The 20,709-nt window shown below is 44.3% G+C and overlaps 1 protein-coding gene across 1 annotated transcript; it reads left to right on the top strand.

Moving 5' to 3' along the window:
• The first annotated feature begins 52 nt into the window (after positions 1-52).
• cfap107 (cilia and flagella associated protein 107) lies at positions 53-3,632 on the top strand. Its single transcript, XM_048561723.2, has 4 exons — positions 53-159; positions 846-956; positions 2,431-2,605; positions 3,297-3,632. Exons 1-4 carry the CDS (start codon positions 130-132, stop codon positions 3,464-3,466), a joined length of 486 nt encoding a protein of 161 aa, XP_048417680.1. The 5' UTR covers positions 53-129; the 3' UTR covers positions 3,467-3,632.
• Positions 3,633-20,709: the final 17,077 nt, after the last annotated feature.

Here is a 20,709-nt window from a genome sequence, read left to right as displayed (position 1 = left end):
ACTGACATCCAGAAACCTCAACCTGAGCTACAAATCTTCTCAAAACTCGTGATATTCATTCTCAGGAATTGGCCGTTGTTGGAAAGGCTGGTGTTTATTTCCCCAACTCGAGTTGTGCTGGAAAAGTTGATGGGGATCTTCTTCTTAAACATCTGCAATGTGGGTACTTCAATGATGCTATTGGGGAGGGAGTTCCAGAATTTTGAACCAGTTGAAGGCGCAGCAACGTATTGGCCTGTCAGGATCTCTGAATCCCTACAGTGTGGAAGCAGGCCATTCGGCCCATTGATGGCACACCAACCCTCCAAAGAGCCTCCCACTCAGATTCCCACCCTCCTATCCTATCCCTGCATTTCCCATGGCTAACGCACCTAGCCTAGATGTCCCCGGACACTACGGGCAATTAGCACGGCCAAACCACCTAACCTGCACATCTTTGGACTGTGAGAGGAAACCCCTACAGACACAGGGCAAATATGCAGACTCTGCACAGTTAGTCACCGAGTCTGGAATCAAACCTGGGTCCCTGGCACTGTGGGGCAGCAGGTTAACCACTGTGCCACCCCAGTAGTGTGTGGTTTGAAGGATAAATCAAATGTGGCAGTAGTACAATGTGGCTCCTGTCCTGGTCCTTTTGGGTGGTTGAGGTTGTGGGTTTGGGAGATGTTGTCGAAGGAGACTTGCCAAGTCACTGCGGTGCTTCTTGTAGATGGTACACATTGCCGTCATGATGTGTTGGTGGTGCAGTGAGTGGATTTTTGAGGTGGTGGATGGGATATCAGTCAAACAGGCTGCTTTCAATGTCTACGTAAAACACTAGCACTTCTTTCTTCTTGTTCATTCAGTTCATCAAGGGGACTTGCTTCGGGACCACCACGTACCGAACTGACTACAAGCGCTACCCATACGTCATGCCAGACATCAGAGAGAAAGTTCGGATCCAGAAAAAACATCAGGTGAGATGAAGTTGGGGGGTGGATACAAGGGACGGGTGGGGGCAGGGGCAAGCTGGCTCTTTGGACTAGGAATATTGAATGGCATTGGGACAAAGTCCTTCCTGAGGTCACAAAATGGTTTTGAGCATATGTCACAGTGCTGGTGGGGAGGAAGTGTGCATACGAGTCTGTTTCAGTGAGCACAAGCTGATCTCCGGTTCTTACTCCAAATATCTGAGTCCAATCAGTGGGTCTATTTGGATAAGGGATACCACCCACACTTAACAGCAAGGTTGGGTGGAAAGTGACAGGAATCAGGAACGGTTGCTGTTTTATCTTAGCCACAAATAAAGTGATCTGATGGGCTGTCTTGTAGAATATCGCTGTGCAGTTGTGGGCCCATTACATCACTCTGTTTGCAGTTTCCCCCCTGTATCCTAAGATGCAATCTTAGTGTTCATTGGGAGGGAACGTCTGTTTCAACATCAAAAATTGCCAACCCCTCATATGCTTCAAATTCACCTCCATAAACATATGTCATTGTGCAGTGATTTATTAGTTTAATAACAAGAAGTTGATGATTTTCCCATTACAATAGTAATCAGGGCACCAAAGTTGCAATTAGCCAATCTGGTCATAGAGTGGCAGAGTATTACAGCCTGGGAAGAGGACTATTGGCTCATTGTATTTGTGTCAGCCATCAAATACCTATCTATTCTCATCCCATTTCCCATTTGCAAGGTAGGAATTTTCAAGCCTTCAGTGAGTTGAACAGTCTCTGAAAGAGATTCAGCTTGAGGTAGTGCTTAGCACAGCTCCTTCAGGTGAATCTGGTTTCACCAGAAGTCTACCTTCCACTGTCTGAGCAGCACTGAACTGATGATAGGTGATTTGCTGGGGATGAACTGCTCTGCTGAGGTAATGAAACAATTTTAGAGAAAGTTGCTACGGACTGGTGTAATCCCCTTAGTGGCTGGGGAATGCAGAAATTTAGCCAAAAATAAAGCAATGGGACTATTGGTATGTGTCCCTCTTATGCAAATAGACATCATTTGATTTATTTTAAAACAAGAGTCCTTGAATCATAGCATCCCTGCAGTGTGGAAGCAGACTAATCAGCCCATCAAGCCCACACTGACCCACTGAAGAACATCCCACTCAGACCCACCCCCTACCCCATCCTTGTATTTCTCATGGCTAATCCACCTAGTCTACACATCCCCGGACACTATGGGGCAATTTAGCATGGCCATTCCCCTAATCTGCCCATCTTTGGACTGTGGGAGGAGACAGAGTACCTGGAAGAAACCCACACAGACACAGGGAGACTGTGCAAACTCCACACAGACAGTCACCTGAGGGTGGAATCGAACCTGGGTCCCTGTGGGCAGCAGCGGTAACCACTGAGCCACCCTACCAGCCCTTATGATTAATGCTTCCTCAGACAGTACTTGACCAAGAAGAAACTCTAAATAAGTTGCCTTGTTTTTTTTAGGGTGTACCTATTACTGTATTATTCCCTCATCACAACGTTCCACGCTCCTGGTACTATGTTACACACTACGATGAACACATTAATCGACGTCCAAACCCATGTTTGCCTCCACTTCGTAAATGGAATGCAAGGCTGCCAGGTTGGGTCCCAGAACGTACAGACGTTCCACTAATAGGTATGTATTGCAGAGCATGTTTACACTAATTCTCTCCCCTTTCTCTATCTTCATCCTCCCGTGAACAGACTGACTATTGGCAGCGTTTGCTGAGTGTTAGCCACTCTCTTGTCCTTTGCTTGAATGGTCATTCACCATTAAGGTTATTTCTCCAGGGTGGTAATGAAGGCTGAAGATGATAGGAGGTTCTCAAGACCAGCCCGGTTGCACGTGCCATTCATGATTGAGTTTTCGAGCAGATAATGCTACAACAAATCCAGAGCAGTTTTCCCATTCCTGCGTTGGTGTTGCTAAGGTCCCACTTAGCTATTGCAGCTGAGATTAGTTAGTTCAGCACTGAACAGGGATGAAACCTGGGACTATCTGATCTGTGATCATTCACATCCTAAGTTTCCTCCATTCTCCTATGGTCAGCCGTAAAGCTGTTGCCAAGGTCTTAATATCTTCAATCCCTCCCAAGCCGCCAGCCCTTCTCGACCTCACTTCCCTGCATTAAGGTGCTCCTTGAAATTTAACTCTTTGACCAAGCTGCTGGCCTTCTATCTATATTATGTGGCTTGGCACCAATTTTAATTGGCAAACACTCCTGCTATGCAAAATGGGAATATTTTACCACATGTTGGTGACATCTGTAAACATAAGCTGCTGAAGCTGGAACTTAGGGATGTCTTTTGTATCTATTTCCTTTCAGCTCCTCCCACAAGTTTTGGCCTTTTGGAGGAGAAGTTAGCCAGATTGAAGAGAAAAGAAGAGAACCAGCCAGCATTGTATGACACTATCTACACTCTCTCCTATGGTCCCAAATCCCTTATCCCACGACAGCCCATAAGTAGCTACCACCAGCCCGTCCCAGAAAAGTGACAATCGTTGCTTTGGAATTTCTTAACTGGACTTAACTTGATGGCAAAAATGGGACTGTGACAATCTGTCCAGCTATGTGCATTCATTTTTTTGGGACATGTTAGGAACACTGCATCTGATCATGGCTGAATGAACTTTGGAGGAGTTATCAACAGAATTAAATTAAACAAGAAACTCTCAGTAATAAAACGTATGATTTATGAAGCCTGTGCTGTGCCTCTTTGTTTATCCAGCTCTGTCTCTATTTTGGAGAGGATGTGAGAAGATTGTAAATTCATTGCTCCCTGTCCTCCTGCACATGGAATGAATTTCTGGCCAAAGTCCCTAAAGGGAGCTTGGGATTGGGTCTGGGCGTGGTTTTGCGCCTGCAAGGGAAATAGCTGTACTAGTACTTTACAATGGGAAGGAGAGCAAGAGTATCACAGAACCACAACGCAGAGAGTTAAAAACAGAGGAGGTAGATTAGACATGGAGAACGATTGGAATCTCAGCAAACTTGGAGCAACTCCAATAAACTCAGAACTAGGATGTTAGAAGAGGACTGCAATATCAACGAACTGTTGGAGATGCCAGGGGTTTTGGAGAAAGACTGTAACTTCAAACAGATGATTCATCCTGCAGGACAAAAATGAAAGGATGAACTGGTAGCTAAGGGAAATCAGAACTAAAGGATCCCCAAATTCAAATGGTGTTACTGCACCTGATCACTACCTTGGGGGGCTTGCTATAAAATCTAGACTTACATTAATCAGGGTGTGAATCCATTCCTTTTAACATCAATTAACACTTCTGTTAAAACAGTAGATAAAACATTTCAGATAGAGAGGGATATCATCATATGGTGTGGTTTCCAAGTAATGATCTTGAATACATGTGTCCTTTCCATCAAAATATCTACAGAAATTTCCACAGAACAACAGTTCTGGATAGTTCTTGAACAAGGGAGGTGACAGTAAGGAAATAGCAAGGTGAAATGCTGATAACAAAGTGTGGAGGTGGATGAACACAGCAGGCCAAGCAGCATCAGCGGAGCAGGAAGGCTGACGTTTCGGGCCTAAACCCTTCTTCAGAAATGGGGGAGGGGGAGGAGGTTCTGAAATAAATAGGGAGAAAGGGAGAGGTGAAGAGAAGATGGATAGAGGAGAGGATAGAGGAGGAGAGGAGACAGATCGATCAAAGAGGTGAGGATGGAGCCAGTAAAGATGAGTGTAGGTGGGGAGTTGGGGAGGAGATAGGTCAGTCCAGGGAGGATGGACAGGTCAAGGAGGCAGGATGAGGCTAGTAAGTTGGAGACAGGGGTGGGGCTTGAGGTGGGAGGAGGGGATAGGTGAGAGGAGGAACAGGTGAGGCAGGCGCGGATGAGCTGGGCTGGTTTTGGGATGTAGTAGGGGGAGGGGAGATTTTGAAGCTTATGAAATCCACATTGATACCACTGGTCTGTAGGGTTCCCAAGCGGAATATGAGTTGCTGTTCCTGCAACCTTTGGGTGGCATCGTTGTGGCACTGCAGGAGGTCCAGGATGGACATTTCGTCTGCAGAATGGGAGGGGGAGTTGAAATGGTTTGCGACTGGGAGGTGCAGTTGTTTATTGCGAACCGAGCGGAGGTGTTCTGCAAAGCAGCCCCCAAGCTTCCGCTTGGATTCCCCAATGTAGAGGAGGCCACAACAGGAACAGTGGATGCAGTGTACCACATTGGCAGATGTGCAGGTGAACCTCTGCTTAATGTGGAAAGTCTCCTTGGGGCCTGGGATGGGGTTGAAGGGGGAGGTGTGGGGACAGGTGTAGCACTTCCTGCAGTTGCAGGGGAAAGTGCTGGATGTGGTGGGGTTGGAGGGGAGTGTGGAGCGGACAAAGTAGTCATGGAGAGAGTGGTCCCTCCGGAAGGCAGACAAGGGTGGGGAGGGAAAAATGTCTTTGGTGGTCAAGTCGGATTGCAGATGGTGGAAGTGTCAGAGGATGTTGCATTACTTCCCAGACTCTTCAAACGGTGCAGACATCATTTGCAGTAACATCAGAAATCCTCATTCTCACCCAGAATGATGATCCAAGGCAATGTCCGTGAACTTAGGTAAAATTATTCCATTTCAAGTTCTTTTCTGAATTGCACTGCTTTTACCAGAATCCGTTGGCACTTGCTGTGCAAACAGAACAAATTGCTCGTATATTGGGTAATTGCAACATACTGGCTGGTTATACTGTGTCCACATAAGTTTGCACAATAACTTAATAGGTGTCTCAAGCTTGTTTCAGAGCATTTCACAAGAATTTTTATTTTGAAATGCACTGGCTGTTGTCTTGGAAAATATAGTTGCTGCTCAGCAAGATGTCCCACAGCATCAATGAAAACAAAATTCTGCAGGTGCTGCAAATCTAAGATAAAAATAGGAATTGCTGGAGAAAGTCAGAATGCCGGGCAGCATCTGTGGAGGGAGAAACAGTTAACAGATTGAGTCCAGTGTGACACTCCTTCGAAGCTGCAGTTCTGAAAAACAGTCATATTGGACTCAAAACATTAACTCTATTCCTTTCTCCATAGATGCTGCCAAACTGCTGAATTTTTCTGCACTTTCTGAATTTACCCCAGTCCAAAAATGTGCAGCTTGTGTGGATTGGCCGTGCTAAATTGCCCCGTAGTGTCCTGGGGTGTGAAGGCTAGGTGGTTTGGCCGTGGGAGATGCAGGATTACAGGGATAGGGTAGGGGGAAATGCATCTGGCTGGGATGCTGTTCAGAGGGTCAACATGGACTCAATGGGCTGAATGGCCTGCTCCCAAACTGTAGGGATTCTATGATTCTATATTCGGTAGTTTGGTGTCAGTCCAGGCTACTGTAGGAGCATCCTCCAAGTAGTGCCGGGAATCTTTTTGACCACTTTAGAACTCCAGTGTAACAGCTCAATGAGGGTCATCAGAGGTAACAGAGCAGCACTTCCCTAGTACAACAAGGGAGTGTCAGTGTACATTTTTTTGTTCAAACCCTGGCAGGGAACTTCTGACTCCAACCACTGTATCAGTTGAGTCAAGCTGTTGCTGTCAATTAGGAACTATACAAGGTAACCTGTCAGGCAGTGAATTTTTTCTGAAGAAGGGTCTAGGCTCAAAACATCAGCCTTCCTGCTCCTCTGATGCTGCTTGGCCTGCTGTGTTCATCCAGCTGTACACCTTGTAAATCTCTTATAAGCAGCGAATTGTTCTGTAGAAATTTCTGTAGATATTTTGAAGGATAGATGTATTCAAGATCATTACTTGGAAACCACACCATAAGATGATATTCCTCTCTATCTGAAATGCTTTATCTACTGTTTCAACAGAAGCGTTAATTGATGTTAAAAGGAATGGATTCACACCCCAATTAACACAATAGAGAGTGGGATTTGAGAAGGGTGCATTAATCATTTGTGTGGTAACATTACAAAGGCTGATGTAATTGTACTGGTATGTAATTACACATGCCTCCATCAGAGGGAGCTAGCCATACACCTATTTATTTTTAATACGTTCAGTTCCATTGTCTTGACTTTTTAATGATCAGCGGCTTTTACTGGACCCCAGACTATGAGACTCAACCATCGTCACACAGAGAGAGAGGATACCTACATCTCTTCTGTTTGCAGCAAGCTGCAGTCCGGGTTCCTGAAATTAAATAACTTGCCTTCTAATCAAGATTTCGAGGAAGACACAAATGAGCACTAGAGTGCTTCCAATTCAGTTACAGCTGGTGCTGGGTGAGGGAATGGAGAGAGATTAAAGTTTGATAGACTGAAAATATTGCAGAGAGAGGAAAATATCAGAGGCATAGACTGCGATAAAGAAACAAAAACTGTGATTCTATCAGAAATCCAGTCTAACGAAGGAAATGCAACAACTTCTACAGGGAATGGATGACAGAGTGTGGACAAAATGGAAATGGTTGAGAGAGGAGGGGCATAAAAACACGACAAAAGGGACACAATGAATGAGAGGGAAAACCAGAGAAAATTGCTGTTTGAAACAAGGAACGCCACCAACATCACTGCATTGAACAGTGAGGAGCATAGCGTAGATCTGCACTTCAGTCTCTAGCTCCTACTGTTCATAGTTTGGCAGTAGGAGCAGAAGCCACTAACCTCATTGTCACTGCACAAAGCGATATGAAATTAGCCAGGGTACCCAGTCATGATGATCATTCAGTGAGGCCCCAATGGAAAATCACAAAAGCCACCTTAGTGAAGTAACTCCATCTCACACTGATAAAATTGCTGTCGTTCAGGCAGAAATTAAATAGAGTGAGGAGACTCTCTGGAAGGAAATGGTTTGACTTTCCTGCTTACAAAAGATAGCTGAATGACTGTATCACTTAAAACATTTGTGCCGACTTAGGACCTGGGTGGCATTGAGCTCATTAATGGCCATAATGGTGAGGATTAAACAGGGAAAATGGTCACTGGTGTCACAAGTTCCAGATACAAACAGAAATGCGAGCAGCAAATGTCAACCCTTTAGAAAAAAGCAAAAGTGCGTGTGGGACAGGTGGAGGAATTAGTCAACAGGAGCCGATTAAAGAACCGGAAGGTGAAGAGGACATTAATAAAGCTGATGATAACAAACTGGAAGTTAGGGAATGGAAGATTTATGTAGTGAGGAGCTGGTATCTGCAGCACAAATTCTGTACTTTCAGTAATAATTCTATGCAAAGACAAGCCATCCTACTGTGCAATCCTAGAACTTCTGGCATGTTTATTCAGTGCACTCCTCTAAACCCTGATGCTGATTTAATGTATCAAATTGGCTCAAAGCCTTTTCGCTTTTCCAGTGTTCAGAAAATTAAATCACCAACATCAGCTTAAACTGGCCTTTCAGCCAGCAGTGCGCTATTCACAACTATAATGAGTGACTTCTTACTCTGTGGAGTTCTGAACAGCCTGGGCCAACACATGGCCTAATTTCTGTTTCAGTGATAGTAGGAACTGCAGATGCTGGAGGATCTGAGATAACAAGGTGTGGAGCTGGATGAACACAGCAGGCCAAGCAGCATCAGAGGAGCAGGAAAGCTTGATGTTTTGGGCTTAGACCCATCTTCAGATTGGGGGAGGGGGAGAGAGTTCTGAAATAAATAGGGCAAGAGGGGGAGGCGGATTGAAGATGGATAGAGGAGAAGATAGTTGGAGAGGAGACAGACAGGTCAAAGAGGTGGGGATGGAGCCAGTAAAGGTGAGTGTAGGTGGGGAGATAGGGAGGAGATAGGTCAGTCCAGGGAGGACGGACAGGTCAAGGGGGCAGGATGAGACTAGTAGGTAGGAGATGGGGGTGGGCCCAAGGTGGGAGGAGGAGGTAGGTGTAAGGACAGGTTAGGGAGGCGGGGACGAGCTTGGCTGGTTTTTGGGATGTGGTAGGGGTGTCTTTGTAGGTTACGTGGAACAGTCCCTCTTCTGTACCTACACTGGCCCTAAACCCCACCTCTTCCTCTGTTACATTGATGACTGTATCGCCGCTGCCTCGTGCTCCCAAGAGGAGCTTGAACAGTTCATGCACTTCACCAACACCTTCCACCCCAACCTTATGTTCACCTGGATCATCTCTAATACCTCTCTCTCCTTCCTGGACCTATCTCCATGTCCGGCAACCACCTAGAAACTGATATCCATTTCAAGCCCACTAACTCCCAAAGCTGCCGAGAATACACCTCCTCCCATCCACCTTCCTGCAACAATGCCATCCCCTATTCCAATTCCTTCGCCTCCGCCACATCTGCTCTCAGGGTGAGGCATTTCACTCTTGTACATCTCAGATGTTCTCGTTTTTCAAGGATCGAAACTTCCCACACTCAGTAGTCGAGAATGCCGACGATCATGTCTCCCACATTTCCCGCAACTCATCCCTCACACCCCTCCCCGCAATAATAAAAAAAGACCAAAACAGAATCTCCCTCGTCCTCACGTACCGCCCCACCAACCTCTGGATCCAACGCATCATTCTCCGACACTTCTGCCATCTGCAATCCAACCCCACCACCAAAGACATTTTTCCCTCCCACACTTATCTGCTTTCCGGAGAGACCACTCTATCCATGACTCCCTTGTCCGCTCCACACTCCCCTCCCACCCCACCACACCCAGCCCTTTTCCCTGCAACCGTGGGACGTGCTAGACTTGCCCCCACACCACCTCCCTCACCCCCATCTCAGGCCCCAAGATGACTTTCCACACCAAGCAGGTGTTCACTTGCACATCTGCCAATGTGGTATACTGCATCCGCTGTACCCGTTGTGGCTTCCTCTACATCGGGGAAACCAAGTGGAGGCTTTGCAGAACACCTCCGCTCGGTTCGCAATAAACAACTGCACCTCCCACTTGCGAACCATTTCCACTCCCCCTCCCATTCCTTAGATGACATGTCCATCATGGGCCTCCTGCAGTGCCACAATGATGCCACCCGAAGGTTGCAGGAACAGCAACTCATATTCCGCTTGGGAACCCTGCAGCCCAATGGGATCAATGTGGACTTCACCAGCTTCAAAATCTCCCCTCCCCCCACTGCATCCCAAAACCAGCCCAGCTCATCCCCACGTCCCTAACCTGTCCTCCCTTACATCTATCCCCCCTTCCACCTCAAGCCCCACCCCCATCTCCTACCTATTAGCCTCATCCCGACCCCTTGACCTGTCCTTCCTCCCTGGACTGACCTATTTCCTCCCTACCTCCCCACCTACACTCATCTCTACTGGCTCCATCCTTGCCTCTTTGTTCGATCTGTCTCCTCTCCACCTATCTTCTCCTCTATCCAACTTCTCTCCGCCTCTCCCTCTCTCCCTATTTATTTCAGAACCTCCTCCCCTCCACCATTTCTGATGAAGGGTTCAGGCCCGAAACATCAGCTTTCCTGCTCCTCGGATGCTGCTTGGCCTGTTGTGTTCATCCAGCTCCACATCTTGTTATCTCCGTTTTCTCTCCTTCTGTCACTCTGAGGATGATTCGTTTCATGTGGCTCTAGTTCCATTGCTCACCAGTTTTTGATGATCGTTGAGATGAAATGTGGGTCGGTTTCTCCACTTCTTCAATCTCTCCAGTGCTGGAATTTGAAGAAGCGTTGTTTGGAGACAAGTTTATCTCAACTTCCATACAGTAAGCACTTTTCAAAACAAAATGACAAAATTATTGGCCCTGTCATTTAATTGCTTTACCTGTGAAACAGTATTAGGCTTCTGTTTGCAGAACCAATCTATGTTCTGTCAGGAGTCAAGGACAAGGAAATCTCTGTGCTCCCCAGTCCGCATCATTTCTGAGATCGTTGCTCGTAAGCAAGGCACGAGGTGACCTTTGGAAAATGCATATAAAAACAATTATTCCGTAACACTTACACAAAGCTATTACTTGATTGATGTTAGACTCTTAGAAGATACAGCACTGCTAGTGCCAGATACTGATAAGTGACTCAATCATAAGGCCATCAGGTTTACTGTCAACTGAGTTTGTAGCATGGAATCCAAGATGACAAAGTCCAATGAGTCTCCTCTGTTTCAAATTCTGTCACCAACAAATGCAATGTAAACAGATAAACAAAGCAGGATATGGAGCAGCTTACCTTGGTACAATCAATTAAGCTAAATGTTGGTGATTAGGAGAGCTGACTGTAAGGAGGGTATTGTATACACATACTCTTCATGTGATTTTTTTTGCCATTTCCCATATTTCAACAGGTGATAGCATCTTTAAGTTGACACACCTGGCTCATTCAGGTAAGCTTCGTCCTGAATAAAGCTCTGATCCAACCACTCAGCACTTTGTCATATTGAATGGTCGTGAACAATTCATGGCTGTCAGTGAAGTGTGTAACCCAGTAACTCTCTCTGTTTGCTGATGAAAGGTTGAAGTATTTTTCTGAATTAAAGTTGGTAGTGAGCTCCCGGTTGTCGGCAGAGACATTGCTAACCTCCTACTCAGAGTGGGGTGGAGGAGGTCTATTTCAATTCATTTGGCAATCTAATCAGTTTTCTTCTCGATGATGTCCCTGGGTTACATTCTGTCTGCTTTGTGGAATCCCTGGAGGTTTTCTTTAGAGTATCAAGGTTTAACTCATTGTTTGTGTCCCACACGGAGAGGTTCATTGTTGAGTTTCCTTACAGAGTTTGTGATGTTGCCTCACTGATTTACCTCTGTGCAATGAATACAGGCTCTATGTTCAGCTTCTAAAATTGAAAATATTCCTTTTCTGCTTTGTGTTATGAAAGAGCCTTTGGGCTGTTTTGAAATGTGAGAGTGAAAGGAAGTAAAGGCACCAAATGTTGGAAGTTACTGTTGGTGATTTTAAGAAAGTTGATGCTACTTGTGTTTGTAATGGATTTCTCTGCTATTTTACAGTCAACTCGTTGGCGCTTGTGTTAAATGATAGATTAATACTTGAAAGATTATAAATAAAACTTGATAGATTAATGCATTCATCCAGTAAAGTTATCAGTGGTCAGTCCTAGATTTGTTTTGGGAAGATTGGACTGTATTATTTCTCCTGTCAAGGAGTTCTAATTACCCATTATTGTGATTCACAGTATCAATCTGAATGGATCTGTCCCATAACTTGGGGAATGTCTCCAAGCGGAATGATAAATTTGACAAATTTTGAGCATTTTTATTCATGATTCAATTTGGATTTTTGTTAGCATGTAAATGCAATGGCTCACGCTCCCAGATCTCCAACGGGGAGATAGTGCCTTCAGGCAGCATTATGCAAATACGCTGGAACCCTGGTTCGATAATGCAAATGGCTCCAGTTTGGGGACTAAGGACGAGTTACTTGTACATTGTGCATATTAATGTCAGGAAGAGAAGTTGGAATGGTTAGCCTGTCAGAGTGACTGACACCTACCCTTAGCAATTAAATATTTCCTACTACTGAGGCAAAACCTGTCACTGACTTTGTGGGGAGTCACCAATGTTAGCCTGTCCCCGGCAACTCAATGTTACAGCGTTACTGACACACTGTTCAAGTAAGATGTGAATTTATACAGATGGTTTGTAGGAATGGTTGTCATTCATGTCCATGCTGTCTCTGATTAAGGTACTGTCCACGGTCAATTATAAATCTTGATTCGCTTTGTGCTTGAATTAGTCAATGATATATAAGTACATTCTTGCTGAAACTATGTTGAATGTTTTAAACCTAATATCATGACACTGGTCACAAAAGCCAGCTTACTGAAGGAATTTGAAGAACAACACCTTATTTTCTGTCTGGGCACCCCACAGCCCAGAGGACTCAGCATTGAGTTCTCCAATTTCAAATAACCTTCCACCCATTCTCTGCCTGCCCTCCCAGCCCAACCTCTTGCCTTCCTCTCTACCCTCTGACCCTCCCTTCCAGTTACCAACCAAACTCATCCCTCCCATCGATCAACTAGGTCGTACTTACCACCAATGTCCACCTATCACCATCATTCTGCCTCCACTCCTTCCTTCACCACCACCTGCACCCAACTTTATCTCTGGCTCCCTCTACTCTCACATCCTGCCCTGAAGAAGGGTAATATCCAAAATGTTGACTGCTCCTTTCCTCCAGATGCTGCCTGGCCTGCTGTGTTCTTCCAGCCTTCTCTTTGTCTACCTGACTGAAGAAAGCCCACCTCACACTGATGAAGTGGCTGCGTTCAGGCAGAAATCAAATATCATTAGGAGACCCTCTGGAAGGAAGTAGGTTGGCTTTCCTGCATACAAAAGATTTAATGACTGTACCATCTAACATGGCAGAATCACACAATCCAAGGAGGTTTTGGATTCTCAAAGTGTTGGTGACTTCTTATATCGCTGATCACTGCACTGCTGCCTTTGCTTCTCACTCCAGCCTGACCCCCACTCCCACTTATTAACTTTAGCTCAAACTCTGAGCTTCAGATTGTGCTGAGCACTCACCTCAAATTTACTGCCCTTACCTCACTGTTCCCATCAATTTAAATTCACCCTCTTCCTTCAAGACACTTGATCGAAGTCCCCTCCCTCTGACATGTTTCTCTTATCCACCTCAGTGAAGAGTAATTGGTTAATTGTCATGGCTAGTGCAATATACCACATATCACTAGTGTAATAGTGATTCAGCAATCATGTGCAATAGAAGAGAGATGAAATAGTCTGTATGAGAGAAAAATATATTTACCTAGAGGTGTAACATATGCCAAAACTGTTTTGAAGAAAATACTGGCGTTTGACCTAAGTTTCACAGAGCTAAAGGATATCTTCCCAATCCACAACAGTCCACAAATACCCCAAAGAGAGATCCATGTAGTATTCAAAGAAGCCACAAACTGTGAAGTACTGTTGATATTTGCTTTTCCATGATAGGCTTATTTTAAATGAAAATTCTTGTCCTTTGAACTCACGTGAAAAATGGTGGCTTGTGCGAGACACTGGAGGACAAACCAAACTCCAACAAATAATGCTGTGCATTCGTATAGAGCACAGTTTTTTGCCAAGCCCAGTAAGTTACAGGCTGAGTAATCCATAGGCCCAGGTTCAAATCCTACTCGGGCAATTGATGGATTTTAAATTCATTGAAAATAAATCTGTAAGTAAAAAGTTAGTCCCAGTGATGGTGACCGTGATGATAATGATCATTTTTTGCAAGACCTATCCGGGTCATGAATATCGTTTGGGGAAGGAAATCGGGCCATTGTGTGGCTATCTGGTCTACACATGGCCTCAAATCCACAGCAACATGATGAACTCTTAAAGTACCCTCTGTAATGGTCAAGTAAGTCACTGAATTCAAGAACAATTGCCAGCAATGGCCACATACCTGTTATGAGAATTAAAAATAATCTTACGGAGCACCACATCACTTCTGTACACTGTGCGTTGGGTTCTGGTCTGCTCTGTCATTTTCCTTCATTCCTGCACTGTTTGCTTTCCTTCCTTTCCATCACTTTCTTCAACTGTTTATCTTCGACTATTGCTGCTAACAAGTGGCAGTGACTTGGAGCCTCTCCAAAGCTGTTTGGAACTGGGTGAAGAGCGACACTGAGGATTGTCACTTGGGCTTACAACAAGGTGGGCATCGATGTACTGGAAGGCCCATACTTTAATACAAAGCTCCTTGTGGACAGGAAGGACATACACTGTGTCTGTTTCCACTCATCAAGATAAGAGACATTGGAATTAATTTCTCAGGGCAATACCTTGAGAATTAGAGTCAACCTGCCTAGTTTAAATTTTAAACAATGCCTGGCAGTTAACTGTCAGGCCTTGTTAACTGGTGCATTCTCCACAATAATGCCCCTACCAATCACGGTCCACTTGCCAACCAATCAGTATTCTCCTCTCATACAGTGTGTCAGTTTTTCTATTAAATTTGTATTTTTGTGAATTTTCCCGATGAGTGTAAGGCAAAAACTTTGACAAAATGTAATTTTTTTCAGCAATGCCCCTACAGAACAATTGTGACCCTTTCAGGCCAGCCCACATTATAGCTGCATCCTTTTAAATTTCTTTCCTATGTAATTTAGCATTCTCACTGCCACACTGCATTCGGCACTGTAGTGCTCTCTCTCTCTCTCTCACTCTATATATAGAATGTATTTATAATTTATGCTATTTTATGTTAATTGGTGGTAGTAGTAGAGCTCTGGGTATCTTTAGTATTGAATCTGTTTCGAGATGTTGGAATGTAAGCATCAAAAAATCCCAGGGAGGAAATTGGAGGAAAGAACATTTTAAACTTTGTGCGTCACTAAGGAAGGCAGTATATTTTTGAGAAATAATCTTCTGTGGAAATCAAAGGACAAAGGGATGAGTCCCAGTAATAGTATTAATGGCTCAACTGCAGTACCTATGCTTGTTCATTGTAATCCTGGGATTAGGAGAAGTTTCCAATTTCCATAGAGACAAATCCCTCAAGAAAATAGTGAACATTTTTAGCCTCAGATTCATTAGATGATCAGATCTGTATCTGAAAGGACGACAAATGTTTGAAATGCAGGGATCTGGAGATAACGCTCGATTTAACTTGGCAGAGAGTTGAGCTCCGATCGGAAATTTGGGGTGCGATAGGATAATAGTTGCAGCAGCAATTTCACATCCTATAAACAATCACCATTTAAAGAGTGTTCAATATCTCGTGTGAGAGGATTAGAAGTAGTATCAAACTACACAATCTCAAGCCTCAGCTTTAGGTCTGTGAAGGTATAATAGGTTCACACAGCCCCGTGAGCCTGCAAGGTAGCCAGAGGATGACATGATTAAGACAAGATTAAGGATGTCTGAACATGTGAAATGGCCATTGTCACAGAAATCATGATCAATCTAAGCCATCAGGAGCCCACGCATTAATCCGCTTCTCTGTCCTCTACTAAACCACACCTCATAAATTCACCTGGTCCTGCCTCCTGTTAGCTCTGTCATTCTGTCCGAGAGCCTCCCTGCCTGCCTCTCAACTGCTCTGTTTTGAGATGGTCTTTAAAGCCAACTGCTTCCTACAAATTTTACATCACTTATCCTACTATTTCCTTATGTGACATGGTGTCCGATTTCTCTTTTGATAACTTTCTTGTGAACAGCTTTGGGGTGTTTTATGGCATTTCCAGTGAGAAACTGCAGAACACACTCCCATCCTCAATTCCACTTTCAGACTGGACCTGCTTGACTCGATTTCATTTATTGTCATGTGTACCCAAGTACAGCGAAAAGTTTTGTTTATGAGCAGTTCATAGTAAGCAAGAATACACAGATCATAGCATGAAAAAGTGGTTGGGCAGAGTAAGACATACAGGTTACAATGCACAGGATGTGTATATATCTACACACACACACACACACACACACACACACACACACACACACACACACGTATATATGTATGTATATACATTATTATGCACACACAATCCCTACAGTATGGAAACAGGCCCTTTGGCCCAACAAGTCCACACCAACCCTCAGAGCATCCCACCCAGACCTATCTCCCTATAACCCACCTAATCTACACATCTCTGAATGCTACAGGCAATTTAGCATGGCCAAACCACCTAGCCTGCACGTCTTTGAGCTGTGGGAGGAAACCAGAGCACCCTGAGGAAATCCACGCAGTCACAGGGGGAACGTGCAAACTCCACACAGACAGTCACCTGATGGTGGAATTGAACCCAGGTCCCTGGTGCTGTGAGGCAGCAATGCGAGCCGCTGTGCCACCCTAAATGTGCGCTAGGCAAGATTAACATTAACAAGATCAGCATTATCAGTCCAGTTCTGGTCGCCCTATTATAGGAAAAATGTGGATACTTTGGAGAGGGTTCAGAGGAGGTTTACCAGGATGCTGCCTGGACTGGAGGGCTTATCTTATGAAGAGAGGTTGACTGAGCTCGGTCTCTTTTCATTGGAGAAAAGGAGGAGGAGAGGGGACATAATTGAGGTATACAAGATAATGAGAGGCATAGATAGAGTTGATAGCCAGAGACTATTTCCCAGGGCAGAAATGGCTAGCACGAGGGGTCATAGTTTTAAGCTGGTTGGAGGAAAGTATAGAGGGGATGTCAGAGGCGGGTTCTTTACACAGAGAGTTGTGAGAGCGTGGAATGCGTTGCCAGCAGCAGTTGTGGAAGCAAGGTCATTGGGGTCATTTAAGAGACTGCTGGACATGCATATGGTCACAGAAATTTGAGGGTTCATACATGAGGATCAATGGTCGGCACAACATTGTGGGCTGAAGGGCCTGTTCTGTGCTGTACTGTTCTATGTTCTATGTTCTATGTTCTATTATTTGACGTTAGAGAGTCCATTCATCAGTCTAATAATGGCAGGGAAGAAGCTGTTATTGAACCCGCTGGTGCATGTGTTCAAACTTCTGTATCTTCTGCCTGATGGAGAGGTTGTAGAACAGCATTACCAAAACGGGAGGGGACTTTGATGATGTTGGCAGCTTTCTCCAATAAGCAACATTTTCCAAAAAGAGTGCCCAAAGAATTATCCTGTTGTATAGAGTATCTGATCATCATTGGCTCCAATCTCACAACCATCCTTCTGTTTTTAATTCATGGCATCTGAGCACTGTTAGCTAGGTCAGCAGTTGTTGTCTATTCCTAATTGTTAGGGGTAAACCACATTGCTGTGGGTCTGGAATCACATGCAGGCCTGAGCAGGTAACAATGTCCTGGAAGAGCATCAGTGAACTCAGATGGGGTTTTCTTGACAATCAATAATAGTTTTGTGACCATCATCAGATTCTTAATTCCACATTCCACCTTGGAAGGGTTCAAACCGGGTGCCTGGAACATCACATGTGTCTCTGGATTAACTGTCGCACAGTAACATAGCTATCACCCCCCATTATTTATTGAAGGTGTTAATTGATTCAATCTCCATTGCTCTTGCTGGGGTCTCCTCCACATTCTGAGATTGAAGCCATTAAGATCTGGCTGCATAGGTGTCAAACAGCAATGAGAAAACTGTCCTCCATTTTATGTTTAAAGGTTATCCGCTTCTAAAGCAACATCACCACAAAAAACGCTTGCCAAACCTGGAAAGGTCATTGACCTCAAACATTAATTGTTTCTGCCCAGGGATGTTGCCTTTTGTTTTTGTTTTGCTATAGAGCTTTCTCTCTTCACTTGCCTTCACTCTACCATCTCTGGCAGAGCTCTCAGTCATCATGGCCCTATTGCACACGCTCCATTGCTAAATCTTCCCATCTCTCTTTTTCCACCCACCTAAATCTTCTCAAAACCCAAACTGCTCCACTCATTCATGTGAGGTGGGTGTTGCTGACTGGGTCAGCATTTATTGCCCACCTCTAATTACCCTCTAGAAGATAGAGATGAGCCTCCATCCTGAATCATTGCAGTTTTTTACGTATAGGGATACCCATGGTACTGTTAGGAAGGGAAATACAGGAATTTGACAGTGAAGGAATGGTGATGTAGTTCCAAGTGAGGATGGTGAGTGACTTGGAGGGGGTCTTGCACATGGTGGTGCTCCCCTACATCTGCAATCCCTTTCCTTTTTGATTATAGAGGTCATGGGGTTGGAAGGTTGGGATATCTTTAACATTAACAGGGCTACACAGGAAAAATATTAGCAATATGTCTTTTTGAGGAATTTGCCCTTTATCTCTGCCTTTTGATGCCCCCTTCTTCATTATTAATGATTCTTACTGAGGATGGCCATTCCCAGGATTCTGTTCTTATCCAATAATTCTTAACACACATTGTACATGTATAGGTGTGTTCCTTCGTGAAAGTCACAGACTGATGATCAGGAAAACAACTCTCAGAAGTGAAATGCTGGCTCAGTATGAACCAGTCCTAAATATTTCAGCATATTATTATGTCTGGCTGTGCAATGCTGTCAAAAGTCAGTCTCAATGGAAAGCTCATGCTACCTGCCACAACAGGTGTGCATTCGATTCACTTACTGAAGCAATTCCATCTGTGACAGATTAATTTACAGTGCGTCAGCCAGGAATCAAATATAAATGGGAGACCCTTTGGAAAGAGATTGTGATGGTCTTCCAGTTTAAGCAATGGATTAACTGTAACTTCCAATGTGGCAGTGAGCAGTACAAACCAGGATTGGTTCAATCCATGTGCTTGGTCTGTGATGAGCTAGTTGATTTCTTGCAGGTCCAACTCTAACTTTGATTTCCATCAGTGGAACTATAAAAGTGTTCCAATTTTCTTCTCTTTCAGCTAACGCCAGTTTGCAATGTTTGCTGCGTTTGTTTATGGCTGCTTTTGAAAAACACTTGTTTAAATGATAAAAGTTGAAAGTGAAGAGTTAACTAGAGGCGGTAACTCCACTTTGCACCTTCAAGGCAAAAACCAATTTGCAATCTCCTCCAGGAGTTCAGTCTTTGTTCAGTCATTGGTGAGGCCATTTTTGGAATACTGCACTCAATTCTGGTCTCCCTGCAATAAAAAAATATGGTGTGAAACTTGAAAGGGCACAGAAAAGACTTAAAGGATGTTGCCAGGTTTGGAGGGTGTTAGCTATGGGGAGAGGCTGCATAGGCTGGACTACTTACCCTGGAGTGTCGGAGGCTGAGAGGTGACCTCATAGAAGTTTATGAAATCATCAGGGGCATGGAGAAGATGAATAGCACAGGTCTTTTGCCCAGGGTAGGGGAATCCAAAACTAGAAGGTGGGAGGGGAATGATTTAAAAGGGTCCTGAGAGGACAACATTTTCACACTGAGGGTGGAGTGTGTATGGCATGAGCTGCCAGAGGAAGTGGTGGAGGCTGGTACAATTATAACATTTAAAAGGCATCTGGATGGGTATATGAAAGGAAGGGTCAAAAGGTTATGGGTCAAGCGCTAGATTAATTTAGGATGTCCGGTCAGCCTGGGCGAGTTGGACTGAAGGGCCTGTTTCTGTCCTGTACATCTCTATGACACTGTGACTCATCTCTTAAAGTTATTCCATTTTCTCCTGAAGTGGGTTACCTTTGTTCGAATATACTTCGCCAAAGGGCCGAGTCTGCCAGTGTGATTCTCGGTAGTAACCTTTAGAAAGCTGACCAATCATGAGTGGTACATCACAGCTGAGCCCTTCCCATTCTTACCTAATGACAAATGTAATATATTTGTTTTTATATCCTTAGATGCTCCAGAGCACTTTACAGTCAGTGAAAGTTGTAATATAGCCAATTTTGCACTCAAAAAGCTTATACAAGCAGCGCTATCATCGTAGAAATGCTGGAGAAGTTGTATTTGACACATTTATTAGAGTTCTTCAAGGATACAGCAAGCTGGGGGTAGATAAAGAGGTGTCAGTAGGTGTAATATATTTGGGTTTCCAAAAGGCATTTGATAAGGTGCTATGTAAAAGGGTTACTGTGTTGAGGTAATAAATGGAGTGATAGAGGATTAAATAACAAGGAGGAATCAGGGGATTCAGGACAACGAGGTTATTTTTGGGGGAAAGCTGTCACAGGGATCAGGGCTGGGGCCTCAATTATTTATGAAACATATTAAGGAGTTGGGTAAAGGGACTGACTGTTGTAGCCAAATTTGGTAATGATACAAAGATAAATCGGAAAACAAGTTGTGAAGAGATTACAAATAGCTTTTCAAGGATTGTATAGGTGGGATAGTGATAGGTGAGTGCAGCTTTTCAACGAAAGGTAAAAATGTTGGCAGCAGAATAGAGTAGAAAAGCAGAATTTTGTTTAAATGAAGGGAAAGTTTGCAGAATTCATAGAGTAACTTATAGGTGTCCCTGTTCATGAGTTACAAAAAGTTAATATGCATGTACAATGAGTAATTAAGAAAGCAAATGGGATGTTGGCCATATCG

This window comes from Stegostoma tigrinum, chromosome 28 (assembly GCF_030684315.1).
Source record: "Stegostoma tigrinum isolate sSteTig4 chromosome 28, sSteTig4.hap1, whole genome shotgun sequence".
NCBI classification, from domain to species: Eukaryota; Metazoa; Chordata; class Chondrichthyes; order Orectolobiformes; family Stegostomatidae; genus Stegostoma; species Stegostoma tigrinum.
The sequence above is the reverse complement of the archived record's forward strand: the minus strand, read 5'-3'. Positions and strand labels throughout refer to the sequence as shown.

Bases quoted from the DNA above. Each gene is read 5' to 3' on its own strand.
- cfap107 (XM_048561723.2), top strand. From the start codon at position 130: ATGGGGATCTTCTTCTTAAACATCTGCAAT. The intron at 957-2,430 runs GTGAGATGAAGT...TGTTTTTTTTAG, and splicing joins GGATCCAGAAAAAACATCAG to GGTGTACCTATTACTGTATT. The intron at 2,606-3,296 runs GTATGTATTGCA...ATTTCCTTTCAG, and splicing joins TACAGACGTTCCACTAATAG to CTCCTCCCACAAGTTTTGGC.